We start from the raw sequence: 25,448 nt of genomic DNA, 5'->3' as shown, positions 1-25,448 counted from the left end.
CACAAGCTCATTGCACACCAGTGCGACAAGGTTGCATGCATAAGAGGGCAAAGCAGGCTTTCCTGTGTTTTGGTATCTTTACATCATATAAAGAGTGTTCTCCAGTCTGTAGCTGTTTAAATATGTTTGAAGAGTCAGTGTCCTTTTTCGTCCTTCCTCATATGTAGCACACAGCAGGAGACTAGCTGCATCAGTAGCATTCTCACTCTTGCGTGTATTCCCTGGTTTAGAGTGAGCATGCTGGAGGCAGCATATCTGCAAGGTAGGAATTCTGTGCCCCATTACTTGGAGTGTTCTCACGTCAGTGCAATCAGACATGACATAGTTTTTTAGCTGGGAGCTGGCAGGTAAAAGACTTTCACCTCCTTTGGGTAATGTCTATAAGTCCGTCTATTAAAACATCCTAAACAATAGATAAATCCAAGGTCAGTATAATAAGAGAATATGTTTATCTTTATTTTCTTTACAAAAATGAATGTTGTTAGATTCTAGATATTGTTACGTTGTTTGTTTGTTTTTGTTTGTTTCATATTCAGTTTTTTTAAAAAACCTTTTGGAAAAAATTAAAATCCTTGAGGCATCATTTAGTCTTTTATCTCTGATTTACTGAGATCTTAAATCCTCCTTAAACATTTAAAAGCATATCACACCTTTATCAAGCAATGCTTTTGCAAAATGCTAACTCCGCCTCCAAATAATGATATTGTTGACAGATGTCGGGGTCTGTTGTATGATCGTCTGTGTGATGATGTCATGCCACTTGTGGTCAAAGTCTCAGCAGTGCAACTTGAGGCTAAAAGAGAGTAGAGGTGTCATGTAAACAAACACAATATAATATATGATAAACATGCTTCTTTTGTTCATTATCTATTAATAATAAATGAAAAACTGTAGAACTGAACCTTTCCCACATCTCTGTTTGAGATGCATTGATGATGGTGCCCATGACACGTCTCACAGTCACTGTTTGGCCATGCATGTGGCAGATGCATGTAATCTAATTAATAGTATGCATAGGGATTGTCCAGTAAGCTTAATGAGCAAATAAAGGCCAGCCTACAGTTCATCCTCAGTGTGAAACAAGCTGTTACAGTGTCCTTCTGCCTCTCTTTAAGCCAGTGGCTGTCTTTCTTAAATACCGCTGTTCAAAAGTTGAAAAGCTCGTGCCCAAAACTTTGTAATTTTTTTTTATAATCATTTATTTTATCATAAATAAAATTTCAAGTTTAAACTTATTTCAAAAAGGGTCATATTTATACATATATATATGTGTGTGTGTGTATGTGTGTGTGTGTGTGTATATATATATATTTATTAGGGGTGCAACGATATTCGTATCGATATTGAACCGTTCGATACAGTGCTTTCGGTTCGGTACGCATATGTATCGAACAATACAACATTTGTAATTTATTTTATCAATTTTCCTTCTGACGATGCTGTCTGTGTTGAGCGCTCAGTGAATCTGTGTTCGACTACTCCGCCTAGGCTGCACTGTCGAGCGCAGATCCACTGAGCGCTCAACACAGACAGCATAGTCAGAAGGAAGAGCGCAGGGCAAGCTAGCGAGACAGAAGTTAAGCTCTACTTGCAACATGGACCTCATTCAGATCTGGCGTTTGGAATTATTTTGGTTTTCATGTGACGTACGACCCTGAAGGTAAGCGAGTCATGGACTAAAGTAAAACAGTATGTTGGATGTGCCATGCAATGCTCAGTTACATTGGTGTGAACTAGTGTGTTAGCGCAGTTAGCTCGTTAACGTGTTTGCTGTCTAGCCCCATGCACGGAGCGATCGGCGGTAGCTCGTTAACGGAGATTTGCCGTGTTGTGGCGTTAAGGTCATTTCAACGAGATTAACCTGAAAGCACTAGTGGGAACACAACGAATATGACTGCACATTTACGCCGACATCATCCTAGTGCAAAGACAAGTGGAAGCAGACAAAAAAAAGCAAGCATGCTACTAACTTTAGCCGAGTCATTTAGACAGCTGTTAGCACATGATTCTCCTTATGCTGCTGAGAATATAGCCCAGAAGAAGCGGATAGTATAGCTTTTATTTTGGAAAGAGCCATTTCTCTGTAATAAACTCTCTTTTCCAAAGATGAGTGATTCCTCAATCAGATACAGGGCTTGCAATATCGCTAGCCCGACGTCCCGGAGCTAGCGATTTTTTTCAGTCGGGCTACCAAAATCTATCTCTTCCCTGCCCGTCAGGCTATTGTAGGAAAAATATATGTCAATGCTTTTGCATTCTTTCAGAAATGTAGCTGGGTAATTATGTCATTGGCATCGGTGAGCCACTGTCAATATGTGACATATTGAAATCGCGTTTGAATTTGCGCTTGTTTTTTTGCTTTCACTTTGCAATCGTGCGAACTGTGTATAGAGAGCGACAGCACTGATCTGTGAGTGATGATAATTTGTGCACCAATTCCTCTGACATCGTCTTATTGATCGTTAGCTTACTATGCAAACATGACAAGTGAAATCTCCCGCAGCAAGCTTAAACATGTGTGAGTGCATGTGTAAAAGCATTTCAGTTCTGCTGAGCCAAATAAGACAGGTCAGGGTGAAGAAGTGACAGCCAAAGAAAAGCTTACCACAAACGGAGAAGTTATGACAAATCAGACTATAAGGCAAAAAGAAAGTGCAGCTTTATGGTTTCATGGACAAAATAATTTCTGTGGCTGCAATATGACGAGCTAAATAACCAGGGCTGCACATAAGTGGTCCGCAGGTGCGCATTCGCTGTCAAAATAAAAAAACACGCACAAGGGTTAGGGTTAAATTTAAAAACTGTACTTTTGAGTTAAAATATATATTTATAATTTTAATAAATGACAAATTAAAAAGGCATGAACATTTTTTTTGTATCGAAAAAATATCGAACCGTGACACCAAAGTATCGAACCGAACCGTGAATTTTGTGTATCGTTGCACCCCTAATATATATATATATATATATATATATATATATATATATATATATATATATATATATATATATATATATATATATATATATATATATGTGTATGTATGTGTATATGTATGTATGTATGTATGTATGTATATATATATGTATATATATGTGTGTGTGTGTGTATATGTGTGTGTGTGTGTGTGTGTATATATGTTCTTCCTCTACCACGCCCCCCCCCCATTTTTGCACATGTCTAGGAGTGTGTCAGGCTACATTTCACTGTGTGTTATACTTGTATAACTATGCATGTGACAAATAAAGAACCTTGAACAATATCACCAAAGTCTTGTTTTTTTTTTTCTCCATAAAACAGAATAAATCTGTTTTTATCAATTTATACTGCGCTGTTGTATAGCTTTGCTTTTTTGATGACTCCTCTGACCATCCAGACTCTTCTTGCCATCAAGGAGCACTCGTGTGATCATATGACATAAAATTTTGAAAGAAAGCAACCAGAGATACAGTTCTTTAGGCCCACGGTTGTAACTGTCTCTATGCTGGATAGTTGGTAAGGACCGAGAGGTTGGGAAAGGTGGAAGGATGGCCACGTAGAATAAAGCCTGACCACAAAGGCGTCCCTTTACTTTTCTACCAATCCTGCCCACACATCCTACACACTTCCACTCTGTTTGGACATCCTTGTAGATGCTTCAAACTATTCTCAGATGGAAGTAGAATATAAAGCTCTACAACACCACGACTAGTCAGGAGACTGAGGAAAATACCCATACTTTTGGAAGTGCATCCAGTTTTTTAACTAACTGGAGCTCTGCAGTCACTGCGTACACACACAGGCTTATTGTAACCAGCAATTTTAATTTTACTTTTTTGACAATTAAAAATGAACTTTAGCAGCTGCCTCCAACACCCTCCTTCCAGTTCTCATCTATATAAGTTCCCCCAGTTCTACAAGCTGTTCATTCTCATTTATGTGCCCCACCCTCCCTCCCCTTTTCAATTCTTTAACTTCTTCAATTCTCTTTGGCACATGGGGATCTGCCAGGCCCGGGAGCCATTCCCCTTCAAGGCTTTCCCCAAACCGCAGCTCAATTCATGTCCAAGCCATTCACCTTTACCTACTAAGATGCTGACAAACCGAAAATGAGGACATGGGCCCAGCGAGTGAAAACAACATTTTTATATGAATTCCTAAGACCAAGCACAGAAAAAACTCTGCATTTTCATGCAGAACATGAACTGCAATTCATTGTTAATGTTCTGGATAAACTATGCAGAAAATTTCCATAGTTTAAATAAATACCTGACTCCATTACTAATCCTTTGAAATCTAGGGTGAAATTGAAGAACTGCAATTTTTTTTTTAAAAAAAAGTGACTGTAGAGATCCTCATCACCTGACTCTGACAGTCTGAAATTATGTGCTGTGTGACTGTGAAATTATAATTTTCACTAAACACATTTCTTAAGCAATTACAGCCTCGAGTGTGCCTTTGTTTCCATTATGGTTTCAACAGATGGCCTGTGTGTGAAGTGGAGGGAGATGAAAACAGTCAAGGTTAAATAAGACTGGGAAATCAAGAACAATTGAGTACTGGGTTTCAAATGGGCAACCACACCACAGAAAACAGACCTCCAAAATGTTAAAAAAATAAAGCCTTTGCATCTGGTTACCTCTGCTTGATTATTTTCCCTTATGGGGACAGACCAACAGGATGGCTGTAAGCTCCTGATAAGATGTAAAGCAGGGCCTGGGCGAAAACTGATGGCATTAAGAAGAGTGGCAAACAACATCAAGGAGAAGAGTAGATCTATAGATGGTCATGATCTGATAGCCAAATGTACTCCGTCTTGTAAGTCTTGTAACAGCTGTCTGTCAGTGGGGAATTCAGATTTCCTGAGCTGTTTTCACAGATGATGTTATGTAAGTAGATACTCAAAGAAAACACAGGCGGCTGCATGCAAACACATATACGTTTACACGTATGCAGTCATGGACTTCAGCTGCAGTTCAGATCATGTGCAGAATCGCGAGATTTCTCACATTTACTGCAGTTTAATATTTGTTTTGTGTGTCGCAGTGAATGTCTGTGCAGTTAGTTCATAGTAAAACTGGGCATGGAGACTTTGGATTCAACAATTTCAAAGACACTAACCTTGTTAAGCAGTTATGAAAAACACATGTTGTGACATCACAGATTGAGTTAGCTAGTGCCCACATAAAAACAGGGATTTTATGTTTTTAAGTGGGGTGTTTTCTGTGCAGTTTCTGCTTTTCTCTACATGAAAACACACTTTTAGCTCACTTACAATTGACTGACCTTATAGATAGATAGATAGATAGATAGATATTCAGACACTGTTTGCATAGTTTTGACATGGAGGCAGAGCGCTTTCGTCATCTCTAATTTGTGCCTCCTCGTTCCCTCTGTCTACTTGCCTGTGACACGTAAAGCAATTTCAGTGTGTCATGTTGAATGAAATCAGTTCCTAGATTGCATCAGAAGGACAGAGGAGACTTGCTGGAGGAGCTTTAATCAGGGATGCACAGAGCATGTTTTTAGTGCTTCTTATTAGCCAATATAGAGCTTTGTGGGAAGGCTTTTTATGACAGTGCTTGTGTGGATTCAGTTCTAGAATGAGTGAGGGAAAACGTGGATGTTTTTTTAGGTTGGTTTGTGTGTCACACAGTTCTTGCTTTGTGTTCGGTTGGTCACCGATTATACCTTTCTATCTTTCTGCAATTCTCATCTGAACGATGATGATGATACGTGAATGTAACTCATGGCTTGAAGTCTTGGTACCTGGGACTCGTGATGCTTTGAGATTTGAGTTCCTGTTTAATATTCTTGAATGTTGGTTTGTGCTTAGGGGCTGCATGGTGGTGCACTGGTTAGCCCTGCTGCTTCATTGCAAGAAGGTCCTGGACCCTGCAGAGTTTGCATCTTACTCTGGCTTCCTGCAGAAGTCCAGTGACATGGATGTTAGATGTTAGGTTACGTGGTGATTCTAAATTGGATGTAGGTGTGAGACTCAATGGTGTGTTAGCCCTACAACAGACTGGTTAAGAGTCTAAAATAAAGGGCCAATTTCTCTCAAGTAAGGCACCTAGACCCCCAACCCCTTGTAAAATGAAGGATTTCTTCAGTTAATTTAGAATTAACTCCAGCTGCATATTAACCATGCCTGTAAGCCAGCAGTCTTAAGGATGAAATCAGACAAATCTTTAAAAGAACAAACAAAAAACTTTTGTTCATATTTATATTTATCTAGTTTTTCTGTCAAAGCCACGTTAAGAATCTGGGTTCAGAGCTGCAGGTTGCTGACACCTTCCTTACACCACATTGGGATTAAAACCCTAGATTGAAATGTTTGCAGTGCATTTCAATGTCTTAAATTTTGACCTTTTATGTCTGAGAAGCACTTGCCATTTGTTATGAACTGTGGAATGAAGCAACTAATTGTTTGTTGGTTCCAGTTTCCATATTTCTGGGCTTTTTTTAGTACCACTTTATTTCCTGGGATAACAGCAGCTCTTTCCAGAGAACTGGTCTCTGTCCTGTCGTCAGAACAAATCTGCTACAACACAAATTAATTTTAAGGATAATAGAAATGTAGAAATGACAAGAATGCACACTCACGCAGCCTCCGCCTCCGCATGTGCAGAACAGACTCGCAACTGTTCGCAACTGTTTTTTGAGGGCAACTGTGACTGAGAGTGGTGTGAGAAATTTGTGGGTGGGTGCCCGCTATCTCAGAAGATCTACGTGTCAAGTGCTCTTAAGTAAGGCACCTAACCCCCCGACTTCTCCCCGCTGCCTTCTCCGTGTGTGTTCATTCCACATGGATGGACTCAAAATTTCTGTGTACAGAACAAACACACCTTGTAAAATGAAGCATTTCTTTGTTTTAACATCATGTAATTCATACATTTTAACAGCATTCAGTGGAAGGTTAAGACCTGCTCAAACTGACATAAATAACTTCTGTTCTCTGTCTTCAGTTTCGTATAAATGTGCACACCTGTTTGTCCATCCTGAAATGAAAAATGAGCTCAGTGATTGATGGAAAAGATCATTTTTATGTGCAGGAGCGATTCATTTTTCAGATACGCTTAGATAAGCTTTTATCAACACTTATACATACCAAGTTAGTGATATATGAAGAAGTGATTTAAGGGAATTCAGCAAATTAAAGTCTGATGGTTTCTGTTTTATTTCATGGTCACACAGAAGAATGTGAGCAGCAACTCTTCAAGTTGCACAAATTGGGACTAATGCCAGTTTTAAATTTTCTGGATTTGGATGTAAATCCCATAATGGACTGTTTCAAAATCCTGTCCCTCAACGCACCTCCAGATTGAGAGGAATTCCTTGTCTGTGCAGTAGCAGATTTGCTGATGGTCCATTGTGACAGGGATTTCATAGTACCGCGTGACCCTTGCAACGACTCGCACTCAGTTGGGAGTTTGAAGGGGCTTCTGAGGTAATGAAAGCAGGGATTCCACTCTCACATACCTTTGTGAGGAGTTTTTCTTTGTTTGTTTGTCTTTATCGCTTCAGTCCAAGTTTTAAACCCTAAAAATGGAGCCAGGTCTTAAAATCCTCATCCTCCAGTAGAGAGCTTACTTCACCCTGCTTCCTAAGCCATTCGGGGGTTTAGAGGCCATCCGTTGGGATTCCTTTCTTTACCACTGTCTTCTTAAATCTCAGTATGTGGTCAGAAAGCCACTTCCAGCCTATTCACGTCATGCCCTCCTCCTCTCTCTGCGTGCACCTCTTATGCCACAAACTTCACAAGATGTTCTCGAATTAGACGTGTGATGTTTATTTGCTTAACTTTTGTTCTAAAAATGGCAAAACAAGGAAGCTGTTTGTGGGTCAGCGGGAAGCAAAGGGGTTAAGCATTTCATCTGACAGCGACACAACAAAAAGAAGAAGGCCATTGATTGTTTTTTCAGGCTCTCATTGACAATATGAAAGGTTGCTTTGGCTGCATGTTCAGCTTGTGCAGGCTAAAACCGCCTCTGCCAGATGTCACACAGGCGCTCCAAAGGAGTCAGTTTTCGCCAAAGACCACAAACACGCACACCCGTTGGGTTACAGTTGCTGCTGCTTTCTCTGCCCCAATTTTCTGGTCGTCACCTGCATTTATCTTTCCCACATTACCCGTCAGATATCTCTGCGTGCATGTTCAACATTGCCTCATGAAAGAAGTCTCTCATAGAAGCCACATTCTCTTTTTTTCCTTTCTTTTATTTTCCTTCTCCCTGGCAGTCTCAGTCCTCTTCATGGAAAAACCCAGTTAAGTTTGTGCCTTACAGCACTGACAAGCTGCTAACCGACTTTCCTCTTTGGCTACACAAGCCGATAAACAAGCCACAGACATATATAGTTACAAAAATACATTTGAAAGGCCAGTGATGGAAATGCTGTGCAGTTTTGTGTCTTCACACCAGCAGAGAGAGAGAGAGAGAGAGACAGTGGACCCTCAGTCCTCTTTGCTCAGCTCGTCGTTCACTGGGTTTGGGTTTGCAGGGAAGCAGACAGACTTGTTCTCCGTCACAGATGGTTTCTGTCCGAAACCGCCGCAAGCTTTTTTTAGACGGAGGGGAGACAGGGTGTGGATGACTGTGTACCTACCACAACTATATGAGTAAACAGGGTTAAGTGTATCCAGACTCGACACAAAAATGTCCACAAACAACGGCCCACGTTTTATGATGAAATGATATGCTGGTGTCTCTTTTTGCACACTCTTGAGACAAGCTGCACTCTAAAAGATTCTGTAAGATGTTTGTATTTTATTTAGAGATACAGCAGGCCAAAGTGTTGCACAACAGCAATAACCGATTCCATCTGTTTCCAGCTTTTGATCACGACAAAAACTGGACTCAGTTCTTCTAGTACAAGGGAAAAAATGTTTTCGGCATTTTTTTTTGTTTTACACAAATACAGCTCTTTAGGAATACTAAATAGGCTTTCTAATCTTGTCTGTGGGTGATTTGTCCTTCTCTATATGCCTCAGACTGTTAAACTTAGTCAGCTTTGGCCTTAAGGGAAAATACTGTAGGTTAGTGTGAATAATAGTAATGCATAATAATAATTGATTGTACATTTTTAATTAAAACAACTCCCTCCATATTTAACACCGAATTAATTACTGGTAACTATTTGTATTGTGCTGCTTTGGAAATACAGTACTGTGCAAAACTCTTGAGATACCTCTTATTTCTTTATTTTGTTTCCAAGGAGCCAGACTTTTCTTGTAATTTTCTAAAGGGGTCTTGGGCAATAGTTATCCAGGCTCTCTGAAGATCTTTGTCTTTGGATATTGGCTGCTTTTTTACTCACTGTCAGTCCAGTCTTTGTATCTGACCAGAATGTTGTTTTGTTTGTTAAACCACTTAACACAGACCTATGAATCACTCAAGCATAAAATGTGCCGAACTCATGGGATGAACCTCTGTTGTCTCTACAAATAATGAACAACTTAGCAACGCACCAATTTTAAACAGTACATTTAGACACTTTGTTACCAGCAGCTGGTCAAAAAAATCAAAATTTGTTCAGATTTTTACTTAAATCTACCAAAAATACCAATGATGAGAGAATCTGACAGAATCTGATTTTTAAAAGTGGTTGCCCCAACAAGGTGATTCCCAAGGAGCTATATTAGCTAAAACTAGATATTTCTCAGTAACATCTATCCTTAAAACATTTGAGAAAACCATTTTGATGCAAGCTCAATCATCCAGGTAAGGAAATCCCAAAAGATCAGTGGTTGTTGATCAGTAGTCATGAATATTTGCATATTAATGATCAAGGAACTGACCTCACCTCTCCTCACCTGGAGGAGGTGAGGAGAGGTGCAACAATGAGTGTTTATAGCATCTGGAAAATATGATGGAGGCTCTGTCATGGTGTGGGGCTGCATTTCAGCCTGTTGTGTTGGGGATCTTGTTAAAACTGATGGAGCTGGGAATGCAGAAAGAAGGGTTTGATTTTAAACCACTGATACCATCTGAAAAATGTCTTTTTGGCAACAGGTTTATTTTTCTGCATGTCATGTCATGGATTGGCAGAGCTCAAAACTTGACATTACTGAAGCAGTGTGGGATCATCTTGATAGAAAACGGAGCAAAAAGCAGCCAGCATTCAAAGAAAAGCTTTAATTGTCTTTCAAGAAGCCTGGAGAAGTATTCCCGAAGACTACTTTAAGAAATTACTAGAAAGCTTGTCTAAGAGAATGGCAGTGCTGAAGAGTAAAGGTGCTCATACCAAATATTGACTTTCAAACTCTTTCAAAAATTATAATTGTACAAACTCTGTTTTTGCCTTATGTACTGATTTCTGTCTACATCAGAGAATAGGATCAAAGAATACATTCATTAGGATTGTCGAACTTTGTGATTGAATTCTGAATCATTGCTTCTCAGGCTTCAAGTAGAAGACACATTAAATTCCTTTTCTTCCTCTATGGGAGAATCACAGCTGATGGGTTTTCATGACCAAAGTTGAAACATCACTCAAACATGGATTCATCTCTGTTTGCATCACTTCCAATCTATGTAATGGTGCCTTGCAGAAACTTTGCTTCGTGATTCTTGCTCAGCAAATGTGGAAACTCCCTCAAGACTTGTTTATGATGCTGCCTGTGCAAAGGTGTTATCAAAGCAAAAGGTGGTTGCTTTGTTATAGAATATATTTAGTTGGTGGTATTTTTGCTTACTTTGTTTTTTTCGTTGTTATTTTGAAGTTCTGAATTCTTGTAGCAAAAACAAAGAAAAACCATGCTGTGCTGTGGCAAGTACTTTTGCATTACTTGGTTTCATTTGTACCACAAGCTGCTTCTTTAAAGTGATATAATTGCCACATTTCTGGTTGTGCTGGTCACATCAGTAGTGATATGATTACTCATCAGAGATGTTTCAAAAACAGTCACAGACATTGGCATTACACATCCAGAAAGTCTTGGGTGGCAGATGACATTTTATTGTCGTCCTTAGTTATGTCAGTTATTTTTCACGGACCCTTCTAGATCCGCCCCTGCGGATAGTGCTGAAACGAAAAAGCTCGATGAAACACAGTCTGAAACGAATAAACCTGAACTACAAATTAAAAACAATGCAGAAAACTTAAAGGCTCGGAGCGAAACTCACAGACTGTGACAAAAGGATCCTTTCGTGTTGTGTTTGGGCTCATTTATTAATTTTAGATATTTGTTTTTATACCCTGGCGGGCTACCACCCAATAACAGGCTTATTTTCGTCCCCTGTGCGCCTTTTGTTGTTCTAAACTTGCGATGAATGATGCGATTGGGTGATGATCATGCCACGAAGGCGTGTCTATTCATTTGAGTTGTGTAGACAGAGTGGATGGGACAAGAAACTCCACCGACTCCGGTAAGGTAAGACATCACACTGCAGTCAATGAGCGCTAGTGTGTACTCACAGACGCTTATTTTACCTTTATCATCAAAGATCGCCACATAAATGCGCGGTAGTTCGAAACAGCCTTCAGATTAAGCGTAAAAAAGGCAAATTTGTTGAAAAATAACGTTGCTGTTGTATCGGATGCTGATTTGTGCTGTTGTGTTAAAGTCACGAGGCCGTGGTTCGTTTTTATACCTAAAATAATCTAAAGAGGTAGAAAAACAGAGGCAGACTGACCGGGGCTTTCGTTACTCCGTGGCCGCGTGTGTCCTTTATTGATTTAAATTAAATTTAGCGCCACGTTTTCGCGCTCTATCCCGGCAATTAGACCCAGACGGTCCAGCTAGAGAAGAGGGCTGACTAATGGAAACATTGTGGTGCTAAAAAACGCTGTTTCTTAACGCATTTTTTCATTCCTGCGCTTCGCATTTCGCCGGTTTTTGTTTCTCTCAGCAGGAGAGTGACACATCTAAACCACTGCTGCATCTTCTTCCCGAATTTTGTGATTTAAAAAAAAAAGACTCTAATGAAACTCTTGTCGAATGAAAGAATTGAATATAGCAGTGCTACATTTTTAGATAACCTTGTGATCAGTCGTTGGACACGTGGTTGTGTAGGAGGATGTGTGTGTGTGTGTGTTGGCAGCTGTAATGGGCTCTTGAATGGTACAACGTGCGTGATGGTATCACACAGGAGCTAATGAAATGAATTGATGAGCAGATGAAATGAATGCATTCACCGCTTGAGCGTGCCAGTTGTAATCTGAAACCATAAGTGTGGTTGGAACAGGGGAGTGGGCATCTTGTGGGGTTCTTTCTCTTGTGGTTTTGTGATACTTGGATGATTTATAGGGGGTAGTTCTGTTGCAGGTTCTCTCCCTTACTGAGTGTCTTTCCTGGCCTGGCTTCAGGTCACATGAATCTGTGTCTATTTGTGACTCTGTGACCCCTGAACAGGGAGAAGAGTGCGCCAGAATGGCAACTTTCCCCCCCCAGTGAACAGCTGATGCTGCTGTGACCTATGTCAGGGTGCGTAGTAAGAGTGGGAGTTAAGTTTTCACCTGTTTCCTGAGCTTTAACCAGTCTTCTTGGTTACAGAATATAGCATAGATCATTTTTGGCTAATGTGAAGGAAATGATTAGGCTAAACTGACTCACCGCCTTGTATTTCAACTCAACTGTGCCGACTGTAGTGCAGTCATGGAGCTGCTGTTGCCAGTCTGCTATTCATCCAAACCACCTGAACCAACTGAAAAGACGGGCAGCTGGAGAAAGGCTTTGTTCCTGCTCCCACTAGAGTGGCGGGAAAGGAAAATGAGTGTAAAGACAGCAGGTCACAGTGAAGACAACAGATCTGGAGACCTTTTAACACCCTTTCTTCTGGTCTGAATTGGATTTCTTTGTAAATTCTAAGGATTTATAATCCTGACACTCTCAGTACCTCACTGAAATCTCCCTGTGTTATTGATTCCTGCTCTTATTTGCCCATGCAAATAATTATTCCCAGTTTGAGACAGCAATCTATGTAAGTCACGGGATTGCTTTTGTAGATAAAATCTAAAAAGGGGAAAAATCTAGACAGCATGGTTGCAGTAGGTAGTATTTTGTTTTTAAATAAAGATTACATGTTTGCAGTAGAGAGTGCTTCCTGTTGTTTTTCACTTCTTATAAATAGATGGAGTTATGAGTAATAAGCCAGATATTGTGTTTCAATTGTATTTCCACTCCCAGCTCCAGTGATGTTAGAGGTTTGTTGAATTACCTTCATTGATCTGCTTTCATTGTGTATTGGGTTGTTGTGCATGTCTGGTTGCTGTGAACGTGACAACTCAAATCCCTTTTTTGTATACGTGATGAGATTAAGGTATTTGCCAACGTCTCAGGATATTCCTTGAATATGAGCTGTCACAGTCATTGTTTGTATTTATTTATTTTTTTTATCACTGACTGAATAAAAGGCCCGTACAGGCACGGCGTTTGGTGATGTCCACTGACTGTGACATTGACACCAAATAGCAGCTTTGAGGTGATGAAAAACTGAACTTTTATGCAGCATAAATTTGCTGCCAGGGCAGGTGGTTGCTATACTGATGCATGGCCCAGTGAAAATTGGAAAGCAGTGTGAAGATATTGTGTTACTGTTTACTGTACTTAGTTTGCAGTGAGGCAGGAGGGTGTGCAAGAACATGTATGAGCATGTGAACCTAAAATATGTTAAGAGATAAAGTACATGTAAAAGTCTTGTACCATCCCTCAAATCTTTATTCAGTTCTTTATCCTATTAGGAATAGGAACATGAGAAACGGATGCATTCGATTTATTGAAATATGTAACAAAGTGACTAGACACATAGTTTAAACTAGGTTTTGTCATATGTGTAGACACACCTCTAATTAGGTGCCTTTTTATGCTTGAATAATTCTTTTGACTGACACACACACACACACACACACACACACACACACACACACACACACACACACACACACACACACAAAACAGGTTGGTCTGAAAACGGTCAAGTACAGGACTGGAGTAAATGAATGACAAATTTCTAGCTGCTCGATAGCACAATGTAAAGAAATGAGGGGTGGCTCAAGATCTTTGCACATCACTGTAGCAACATATATACTTTGACAGCATATAACTTGTATCTCAAATGAAAGTGTTGCAGTTTTTTGCTGTTCATTGCTCTTAACTTGCATAAAACTCAGGGTGAGTGGTTGCCCGCTCTCTACGAGAATTGGCAACCAGAGTAAACCACTTCCTTATGTAGTCTGCCAATAAAGTGATGGTCAGTAACGCAGCTTTACACTTTAAGCTTTGAGAAACTGAGCTGTAAACCTTATTCAACCCAGAACTCCTCTCTTATTCTCTCTTCTTTGTTCAAAAATGAGCTCAAACATCTTGAAATTTTTTTCTGGCCCTTTTTTTTTTTAAATGGAATTTTTTGCTTCACCCATGTCTTCCTCCTTTTTTTTTTTTTTTTTCAGTCGTTCAGTTTGTTGTTCTCTTTAGACAGAATCAAGATAGTGAAACTGTCCATGACACACAAACTGGAGGAGAGACTGTGTGAAATTGAAATCAAGACTGTAAAAGTCAACGTACTACAACGTAGCTATAAAGTATTCCTGGGTGTCCTCAGTCTGAACTGTGGAGCAAACAGAAATTTCTGTGTGTGCCTCAGTTTGTGTGTCATATTTGAACCCAGGGCGATTCTAGTTCAAACTTCTAGAGGGTTTCAGCTCCCAATCATAACGTTATCCATACAGTGCCTTCTAATTAATTAAAAAAAAATATGCCGTTTGCAAATGTCATCAGCCCTTTTCGCATTTGCAAACTTCAATTCAGTTGGAGTCGCTTTACCATGTTACCTTCAAAAGCAACCTAATTGGTTGGATGACCTATTGTAGTGTTTAAGAATAAGCCGAGTGAATAGTCGGAGATCTCAGTCTAATCCAGCCGTTTTAGGGTGGAGGCTTTAGTTATCAAACCTCAGTCAGGAATGAAGTATCGTCGTATATCCCAATTTCATGACTGGAGAATAGATCTGAAGTCTCTTCGTCAGTGTAGTGGCAGTCATCCTGTTTGAGCCATGTTTAGAGTGGTATGAATCCTGAATAAACTACCATTCATATTAATATGCTTTGTTTAGCATATCCACTGGCATTTTTTAAGTGTGCTACTGGAAAGCACGCAAAGCATCCATGAAATACACGAAAAACTACTTTGTGAAACCTAAGTATTGTTTTTCCAGCTAACTTCACCATCTGCTGCCTCCTTCTTTCTCCTTTGTCCTCTCTCTATCCTCCGCACTCAACTAGAAATTAAAAAATGACAAAAATATAACCTTATAATAATTATAAGAGCAAGTGGGGGATCCACAATCGATAACGGGACAACACAGCTTTATAATTTTTAGTGAATTTTACTACACGTCCTGTCTTACCTGTTTATTTTTGCTCCGTCTCTTTGCCGTCTTCATCCTGCTCTCGCCCTTTCTCTCCCTCTCTATGTTAAATATTACAGTCAAAGACATGAAGATGTCAGGCGCAGATTTCAATTAATCACAAATAAACACCGAAGTTTTATTTTGCAAACATTATATTTGCTAACTAAATTGTGAAAATAACAGCTGTATATCCATGTGCCTCTTGTGTGAGTGCTTATGAACTCCAACTCTGGAGCAGCCGGCTTGTAGTCTTTGTTCTGCTCTGCTGCCTCGGTGAGCTCAGCGTAGCGGCACATGAACCAGCTTTTCACCTCCTGCAGGTTGTGGTTAATTTGGCCCTCAAGTGCACAGCAGATTAGCAGAGCAAGCAGTCCCTGAGGTTGAATTGGAGTACATCCAACTGTGTGAGATTCTTTCTGGGAAGGTGCTGAATGGCCTAAAGGGCGGCCAAAGGAGCAACCTGGGCCAAAAGCCAGCCGGTAGCAAAAACAGGAGACTGGAAGTGCCAGTTAAAGTTAAAGGAGTGTCCACACAGGAACTGATTCACTCAGCACACATCCCTTTGTAGCTGACGGTCAATTGCTAGTGGGTGTTGCAGGTAACAGTTGCCTAGGTAACTGTTGTATTTGCCACCCCGTCATATGCCAATCAACACTATCCTTTACTGTTATTGTTGTTGCCTTAATTGCTTATATTGAAGTTCAGAAAAGTTCTCCTGTGGAAATCATTCCAACTTACTTTCTTGGAATGTTCAGGTTCGGGTTCAGAGCTAGTTTGGAGCGAGTCACAATGACGACTCAGAGGGTTAATATTGCAGAAATTCCTTTTTTTTTTTTTCTTAGAGAGGATTCCAAAAACATTCAGATTTGTAGGTTAATATTTTTAGGGCTTTATTTAATGGGAAGTTTATTTGTGTTGCAGTGGTGGGATGCAGTTGTGGCGCTAGAATAGAGAGTTGTAAATACATACTGATGGGGAATCCCACGCTGTAGGAGGGGATGTATTGGAAAGCTTGATAAGTGCTGTAGATCAAAACCACTATTGTGGTAGTTTCCATGCTCTGTCTTCGAGAAATTTCGGACCTGAAAAGCTATCCAATCACAGCCACATATTGCTTGTTTTTTTTAACAACACCCCTCCGTCCTACTGGTTGCACACACTGATCATTTAATGGCACACGCTAATGCTACTGATATCAAAATCATTTTACATCGTGGGCCACATACAGCCCACTTTGATCTTAAGTGGGCCTGACCAATGAAGCTCCATTGTCTGTGAGTGTTAAGAAGTTTAACTACTATTGAATCCCTAAAATAGCTCAATTTAAGAAAGAGAAGTCTAATTTCAACAGTACAAATTGCAGAAAAAGTTCTGATAGCTTATTGCTCAGACTGTTATTTAATTCACAGGGTTGGGAGGGTTCACAAACTTGAGCATGACATGTCTCTTCAAGATTCTGAGTATAAAACTATCCAGTCTTCAGCAGTCATGCTAAAATAAACAGCACCATCATATCCATTTCCTCTGGTTAATTCCTAGAAAAACAATCCAGTTCCAGTCCAGTTGCAGTTTAATATTACTAAGTCAAAATGCTGTGACTTGAAAAGGGTTTGGCTCTTATTAGCACTGGGACATGACCTCGAGGAGAGAGTTTATTCTTCACACACCTCATCATATGACCAGCATCAAACTATTCTGTAACTCAGCCTGGGGATAAAGGTGTCTCTGTTATAGAGGTGAGAAAGAGGAACTTCTAACCTTTTCCATCCATGTTTAGCTCTGATTTAAGTGGCATTTTAACTCTAACTTCTTACCCTCCACTGTATCCCACTTTGAAAAGCTCACTTCCCCATACACCAAACCCCTTGTCACTGCCCTTGTCTCTAAATTCAGGCCAACACGCCACATAGACATGCATTACTTCCATAACACATGCCACTCTTTTTCACATGCCAGCAATAACTGCTGAGAGATCACAATGAGGAAGATGGTCATACCATCTGAGTTCTCAGAATCAGCCTCTATTGTTCCATCAATCCCCGCAGGACACACATTTGTATGGAGAATGTTGCGTTCAACGACTGCTTTTTAACCCTCTCAGGCTCAAATTAAACTTTTTGTTGCTAATGCACAACCAAGTCCTGCAGTGGTACTTCTGAGTAAAAAAAAAAAAAAAACCTCATAAAATATGTATGTGGGGTAATCAGGTTGTTAGTTTTTAACTGTTGCAAATCGGCAACGCCTGCCTTGAGAGGGTTAAACTTCTCAGTGTGGATGCTAAAGTTTAGATCATGCCCAGAGCACATGACTCCTTATGTGTGCTGTTTTGCTTGGTTTTAACTTAATGAGGAAACTGCATTCAGAACCTCTTTAACTTTTAAGCCTACACAATATAGGTTATTTTACAGCAAGCTTTGACTTGCTATAAAAAAGGATGCCAATAGAGTTTCTTTGTCTCTGCTTTGATGCAGTATACACATAGGTACATAGTCACAAGTTTTATGTTCTGAGTACATACATTAATAATTTCGAATCCATTTTTACCTTAGTAATGTGAACTTTTCAAGATTTAATTGTAATCAGAATAAAAGACATGCTTGAAACATGCATTCTTTGTAACGTCCACCAGGAGAAAGAGCACTGTGGTTTTAGATAGCTTGATTTGTGTAGAAGTCTGAGGTGTTTGGTCCTGGACTCCCTTCTGCTGTGATCAGCATGTTTGTAAGAGTCAGAAAGGAGGGTAGCCCCGCTGGCTAACAATTTGCCAGTCACAACTGGTTACCCAGTAGATATGAGCAGCGGTCCTCAACCTTTTTTGCACCACGTACCGGTTTAATGTCAGACAATATTTTCACAGACTGGTCTTTAAGGTGTTGCGGATAAATACAACAAAATAAAATGATACGACCAAGACAAAAACTGTGGTAATTTGTAAATATAATAATAAACGCGAATTCACTGTGTAATTGTGTAACTTTTTTAGCAGCGTCTTCCTGAAATGCGCCAACAACATTGAGAGTAACATCCTCCTCTCTGCCCCTTAATGTTTTCTGGTCACTATGGTAACGCATAAATATCTCTTTCAAAATCATAATCACTGGGCGACGTCACAGTGGTTACATCAATCTTTTGCTGATGGTGGGATTGTCTGTCACATCTAAATTAAGGGGCTTTCTCATTGGTTCCTGTAAATGAGCTTTGGCTCAGATTTGGTTGAGGTTGTGATGAGGATGTGGATTTATGTTTGTGCTCCAACACAAAAACAACATGGGTCTTGCAATATTTAAGTTTGAAGATCATTTTTACACTGTGTAAAATCTTTATAGTTGGATTAATGACACAAATGTGAGAAGAACAAAAATGACTTTTCAATTTTATCAAGTATAAAATGAGGTGAATACGGGATGAGAAGCCCACTTTATTGTAGCGTCATCGTGTATCATTGTGGCGTGACCAGACCAGATTTTTCACATACATTTTTTGGGCTGGTCTGAATTGCCCTAGTTCTCCTAGAGGGGGAAACAATAAATTACCACCAGTGCTGTTAAGTCTTTGTTAACTGAAGTGCTGATTGTTGGACTTGGACATCGTTGAGAGGCTAGCCATTGAAAGTGTTAAAGTGCACCACTCTACAGACTGCAAAGTGCCTGTGTGAGTGAGTGTGTGTTTGCTGGGCACCATTTCAGCACCAGGCAGCTTATGCCAACTGGCTCGTTTTGATGGCATGTTAGGTTGAGAGAGGCATACTTTACAGGAATCTGGGACAAGACAAAGCTGGTGAATTTTAAGCACACTGTAGTGTATGGCTATGGTCAACGTCAAGCCTCAATAAGCTGCTCTGATAGACTGACATTTATCAGTCTATCTAGAGAAGAGAGAAGTTTAAAATACTGATTTAGTGGTGTGATTCTCAAAAGGCTTTTCAGGAGAAAGAAGTTTAATCCTGGTCCTTTCTTACTTCTGCACGGCTGCAGCCAGTTAGTCACTGTGTGAAAAGAGCGTCAATGTCAGATTAGTGGTTTTGGAAAGTTACAAAATGTTGAGTCACAGTTTTCTCAGTTTTGACATTGAAAAGGTGTGGGGAAACAGGGATAAATAAAGCTCAGACAATATGTGTTCCTGTGGATCCATACATCTGTTTTCTTAGCTGCTCATCCCACTAAAGGTTGTAAGACCCATCACACTGAGACACACCGAAACACACACTCACTTTCATCAATTAAGCTAACTATCATCTCTTCCGATTGTGGGAGGAAGCCTGAGTACCTGGAGGAAGGCAGCACAGAGACAGGATGGGCACATGTGAACAGAAACACGAAAATAATTTCCCGAAAGGTCAAACTTAGCTGCCAAAGACCTTCATAACAGGAATCGTGCTTTGATACATAATTTCCTAGTTGATTAAATGGGAGGAAGAAAAAAAAAAGGGAAATATTCAGAACTCTATTTTTTTAAACGAATAGTGTCTGTGAAACTCTTAATCACATCGTTCAGTTTGCAAATTGTAACCTTAACTTTGCGCACAGTGTAACAAATGTAACAAAGGTTGTTTCTAGTGTGAGGGGACGTTGTTGCAGTATTTGTCTGTTGGTCCTCTGCCCCGCTTAACAATCCATATAGACCCGTCTCACTGACAGGGGTTTCTCACAGATGGATTCTGCTTGTTCAGTCCCATGTTTCTACGATTAGCTAACCTGTGTGTGCATATAGAGGACCCTCTGTCCTCACTCATAGCTCGCTCATGACCAGCAAGTTAGATCTGGCTGGTCATGGATTCACAAGTTCTCTCAGCAGCACTACAGAGCTTCTAGTAAACTTTGGAAAGGCAGTTAATTCAACTGTAGCTAAGTCAAATTGTATACATATGTTTCCTTGATGTGATTAACTTCACATTCTGTTGATGATTTTGGTTAAATTTGAAGTATTTTAAACATTTCCCCTTTTTTTTACTTGTCTCAGAAAATCTCACAAATACGCTGATGTTACTCTTTTTTTTGACCCTTTATGCAGCTCAGATTGTTCGGCGAACAGTTACATATCGTTTGCCTGACTGTGAGAGAGAACTGTTTTAGCCACGTAAACAGACGCTCTTTGTTTGTGCGTCAGCTTCAGACAACTTCTTATGTGATAAGGGATGGGATGACCCTTTATGACTGTAGTGTTACTTTCTGAGGAGTGTCTAGTTCCACAAATTATCTTATGTGAGAGGAGGATATCATTCGCTCGCCAAGCTTATTCGTCTTTCCGTCTGTGCAGATTTCATGTCATCTTTATCTTGACGAAAGGCAGGAGACTGAAATATGCATTAAATACTCCTGCTATCAATCGCTCATTGCAGATTGAATTTAATGCAGAATTTTCAACAATAAATACTTGTCGGCTGTGTCCTCTCTTGTAGCCTTTGCCATGATGTACTGTGTTATTTGGCCCATCAGCCAGTCACCTGTTGCTTATGAGAGAAGGCAGAGTCTGCACGTCATTCGGCTGACTTATCGCTCACCTCTCATTACTGTGGTCTGCAGCAGTGTGAGCTAGCAGAGCTGGGATTCAGTGTTAGGTTAGCATATATTACTGAAGTAAACATCTCTGCAAATGTTACAAATGCAGTCATGTGATCTTCATTTCTTGCCTCCCGGTTACGTTAATGCTCAAAAAGTGCAACATTTTGCAGTGGCCTTGCTCACGCTATTTCCAACAGCTTATGGGCCCCCTTGTAGTTGCCACATTAGTTTGTTTTGCGAGATTGTGGTATCACCACAGACCTGTCAGTGTTTTTTTTTTTTTTTTTTTTTTTCTTTTTTCTTTCTTTTCGCTGTCACAGCTGACCCATCTGCGTCCAATAGGAGAGGTGCACGACAAGCCGGAGCTACACCTAAGCACGGCTTGTGCAAGCAGATCCGACTGCACTTTTGGTGTGTGTGATCCTTCACGAGTGTTTGAAGGAAAGTTTTGTTTCATTTTTAGTGTGGCTTTTTAATCAAAACTACAAAACTGTATCTATTTCAAATATTGCTCATCAATCTTTCTGATTGCTACTAATAATAAAAATGCCATATCAGCCAATCACTATTTCTTGCAAACAAAACAAAGTGACTTTTAGATGCAAGAGAGTGCGGCCGTGAACCATACCACCGTATCAGTGTTTAATTTCACTATAAACACTGATCACCCAGATTAGGGTAACACTTCCTCTCGTCGAAAAAGGTTTCCCCTCCATGTTAGAGGCAAAGAAGTGCACCCACTGTGAATACGTCAAGTCCACAGGATACTGTTTTAAATTGAGCCCATTAAAGTTGAATAGTGCAGTTTGTTAGCTTAAACTTTGCTTTATGTTGTTTGGATTGACTTGATGCCAAATTGCTTTGTTTTTTTAAAGGAGTCAGTGTTTTCTAGTGAAGATTTTCTGTTTGGATGTGTGTCACACAGATATCTGAGCACATGTCTTCCATCAGATTCAAGGTTTGAAAGGAGTTGGGGAAGCACAAATAGTTCTGGATAAGTCAATAAGAGGCAGTGAGAGCAAAGTGGATAGGGAAGTGATAGGTGGAGCAGGTCAAGAAAGTGTGAACTTGATAATAAAAGAACTGCTGAGGAGGAAAAGTGGATGAAATGAGATGAGAAATTACCTGACAGTAGGACACATGGGGATGAAAGGGAACATGTGGATGGATAGATTGGGGGGGGGAAAAATAGGATCACGCAGAAGGGACGCTTGGTGGATTGATTTAATTAATCACTCTTTTTGGTTTTTTGGTTTTGCTCGACTATGTAAAGTAGTAGTCTGTATGATAAGAGTATTGTGTGCTCCAAATGTAAAAATGTGTAGGAAGGGCTGGAAGGGCTCGAGGAGAACAAGATGTTCGAGGTAAAGGGAAGAAGGAGGGATGGGCACTTAGATGCAAAGGGGGCTGGTCACAAGACAGTTGGGTGTCAGCCTACGAAACATCTGTATAGTATAAGCGAGGCAGAGCTTATTCAGCCCTGATCTGATCAGTGGAAAGCGAGAGCCTCCGTCTGTGTTTGAACGCCTCTCAGAGTAAGTTTATTTGCAGTTTGTTCCTGTACTTGTTGTGTTTAAGAGGAGTTGTGCTGTGAACTTTTGAATTTCAAAACTTTGTGGGAAGATGCCTCTGGCTTATTGTTGCTGAAGTGTTAAGCTGCTCTTTGTTGCTGCGGTTAGTTTGTGTTGTAAACACAATGGAATGACTGAGGGGTTGTTCACGTTGCATAAATTAGAAAATGAAATTAAGCTTTTATTGAAATTTGTGTATTAATTAGATTTTCAATCTGAGGTTGTTTGGAAACTAAAAACGGGGGGTTTCTGAACTATAAAAAGGTCGTCATGTGGAGTAGGTGGAGAATCCAAAAAATGAAGCAGCAGCGTAATAAGCTCAGTTGCTCTTTTAGTTAGTGCCCTAGTTGGGAGTGAGTAGCTGTTGGCCTGCTCGTGCCAGCTTGTTCTGACCTCCTCCTGGCAGAAGCTCCAATTGTTTCTTTTAGAAATAGCTCATCCTACTCCGAGTTTGTAAGGCAATTCATTTACAGGACGAGTTTAACCAGTATATAAATAAAGTTACCAGTGGAAAAAAAACACGTGTAAATACTTGATATCACAGGCTATGCATTGCTTTTAAAATGTATAACAAAGCTGCAAGCGCAGTTGAGAGGAGAGGTGAGAAATGTATACATTTTAACCAGGTTAAACAATGCATCGTGTGAAAGAAAGTGGAGGATATTGAGGCATCCACAAGACTCGGTGCTCACTCTATTACATGTGAATATGTAAATACAGAAAGAAACAAATGGCTGCTGATAATAACACGTCGGAGATTTTTACTTGTGTAACCTTCCATTTGTCATCTGCACATTGCAGACCTGGTGCTGCACTAATCCAACACTGAACACGAACCCCAAGATTGTCCATCGAGAACCATGACGGCCATCAATGCGCCTCGGGACAAGTAAGAGGAGAATTTTTAAACGATTTAAGCTGTGCCTTTGTTGGGTTTTATCTTGGCATTAATATTCTCTGACTGAAATTTGGTTGAGTCCCAGTGTATTTATTGTTGCGATTTGTTTGTTGATACTAACATGAATGACTTGATTGATGTGCCTTCATGCGAACTTCCTTTTGCTTCTTTCCCAGATACAATTCAGTATGGCTCATTTTCTTTATCCTGGGCTTGGGAACCCTCTTGCCATGGAATTTCTTCATGACGGCAACAATGGTAAAGTACAATTTTAATCTTGTAATTGCGAGAGCGTCTGCAGGCGAATGTGGTTTATCTCTAGATCAGGAGACAGATGGAAATAAAAGGAAGAGCCCTGGTGGTGCCTTTTGTGGTTAACAAGTAGTTCTTTGAAAGGTTAGGCTTCACTAATGGGAAGGTTGGCAAAACAAAGGCTGGTGTACCTTTCTGTTTTTTTAATACACTTAATGTTAGTGGCTGTCACACATCAAAGTTTCAGTTGAAATTAAAATGAGATTGCTCAGCTCTGCTTGACACAATCAGGAAACTGTTTGAGTGTAAAAATCATGTTCATTCAGCTTAGTTTGACTCAAAATGTTACCCTCAGTCTGTTGCAGGAGTCCTACAATAAACACTGCACCCATAGTTCAGTTTTTTCTGTAAATTACATTCATGTGACATAAACCTGTGACTCCATATTAGTGATGAATTGCAGGAGAACCCTTGTGGTAAACGTGTGTTCTTCCCTCTGTTATCTTCAGTACTTCACCAGCAGACTGAAGGACGTGCCCACTGTGCACTCCTCCAATCAGACGGCCAACGTGACGGCCGGAGACTCTCGCAATGTGCTGGAGTCCAAGTTCAACAACGTGATGACGCTGTGCGCCATGGTGCCTCTGCTCATCTTCACCTGTCTCAACTCCTTCATACACCAAAGGTATCGAACTACCGTCAGTCTAAATAAAAAGCTCGACTCATTAAGAGGCAAACTGTAAATATTTCTACTGAAGCAAGAAGTGAGAAAAGATCTGGGGGAACACGAGTTGGGGTTTAGTGGCCACAGTATTGCATTATAATGAAATAACAGCACTAGCTTTCGGTTTCAGTTTAGTATCTTTTGTCTCATTTTATGGCACTGAGACATTTTTAATTAGTATATTTCATGTTTTTCAAACATTTTTGCCCTTTTGTTTTAATTGTGATTAACCCTTTTTTTAAAAAAATGTTTTTAATAGTTATAAATATCAACAATCTCCAGAGAGTACACCACTAGCTAATATTTATTAATACAGCATTTTTCTGAGGCAGAATTTACATTTAGATTTTTCTTCAGTGGTTCACAGCGTTTATGTCTAATCTCTGGGGAGGCATCTCTGCTGATACAATCGTCATAACGACAGTAACCAATCACTCACAAGGCAAGCTGTCTAAACAGTTAGCCTCAATGGAGCTAGTATATTAGGAGACCTCCACGTTCATCCATCAGGCTCAAACTTTTAATTGCTCGAATTTCTAATCATCTTCATTGCTTACACAAGTTCAGTATAATATAAATCCCCTGGTGTAATAACTCAGTTATAACTGTTTTCTGTACTATGAAGTAATTTTACCATAGCTGTTTTTTTTTAATTAATTCGGAGAAGATTGTGTACACAAGACATAACACGCACAGTGTAAACTTTTCCCGCCCTTAACCTTCAGTCACCCCGTGCCACTGTGAGTAATGTGATCCTGTTGTATGAGCTTATGTTTAGTGTGTTTGGTTTAATTAGAGTAGGATTGAGAAAAATCCCGGGTGGCCCTCGACCACAATGAACCCTTCTCCTGCACTGTTTACTCAGGAATGTTATTTATGTTCCCTACTTTATGTATCTTCTTTACCTCTTCCTGGTTTGCTGTACTTTGGTTTCCCTCTGTCTCCCTCTCTTCCTCGTTTTCATTTCTCAGCATTTTTACCACTTAGTTTTTGCTTTATGTGCCATTTCTATGTACTGCTGTTCTTTCAGAAAGACACAAAAATGAGCTTAAGATGGGGAAAAAAAAGGGCTTAGTCACTGCAGCTGACTCAAGCACTTCCGCTTTCTTGAAATTTGCATTTCTTTGAAGAGCAGTAACTGAGTGATGCTTGTGTGCTTTCAGTATGGGCGT

The 25,448-nt window shown here is 40.0% G+C and overlaps 1 protein-coding gene across 4 annotated transcripts in view; it reads left to right on the top strand.

The window, feature by feature from the left end:
• The window catches only part of LOC120714861 (equilibrative nucleoside transporter 1-like), a 42,356-nt gene that overhangs the window by 4,247 nt on the left and 12,661 nt on the right, over positions 1-25,448 (top strand). Inside the window, exons 1-4 of one of the 4 annotated variants that reach the window (XM_040001411.1) lie at positions 11,220-11,349; positions 23,204-23,291; positions 23,477-23,558; positions 24,062-24,237. In XM_040001411.1, the coding sequence (XP_039857345.1) occupies positions 23,263-23,291; positions 23,477-23,558; positions 24,062-24,237 (287 nt within the window). In that variant the 5' untranslated portion in view covers positions 11,220-11,349; positions 23,204-23,262. Of the gene's footprint in view, positions 1-11,219; positions 11,355-22,318; positions 22,367-23,203; positions 23,292-23,476; positions 23,559-24,061; positions 24,238-25,448 lie in introns of those variants that run through there. The other 3 variants (XM_040001410.1, XM_040001409.1, XM_040001408.1) reach the window with 3 other exon arrangements.

The sequence above is a fragment of the Simochromis diagramma genome, unplaced genomic scaffold, assembly GCF_900408965.1.
Source record: "Simochromis diagramma unplaced genomic scaffold, fSimDia1.1 OVJJ01000421.1, whole genome shotgun sequence".
Lineage (NCBI taxonomy): Eukaryota > Metazoa > Chordata > Actinopteri > Cichliformes > Cichlidae > Simochromis > Simochromis diagramma.
This window is presented reverse-complemented; position numbering and strand designations above follow the sequence as displayed.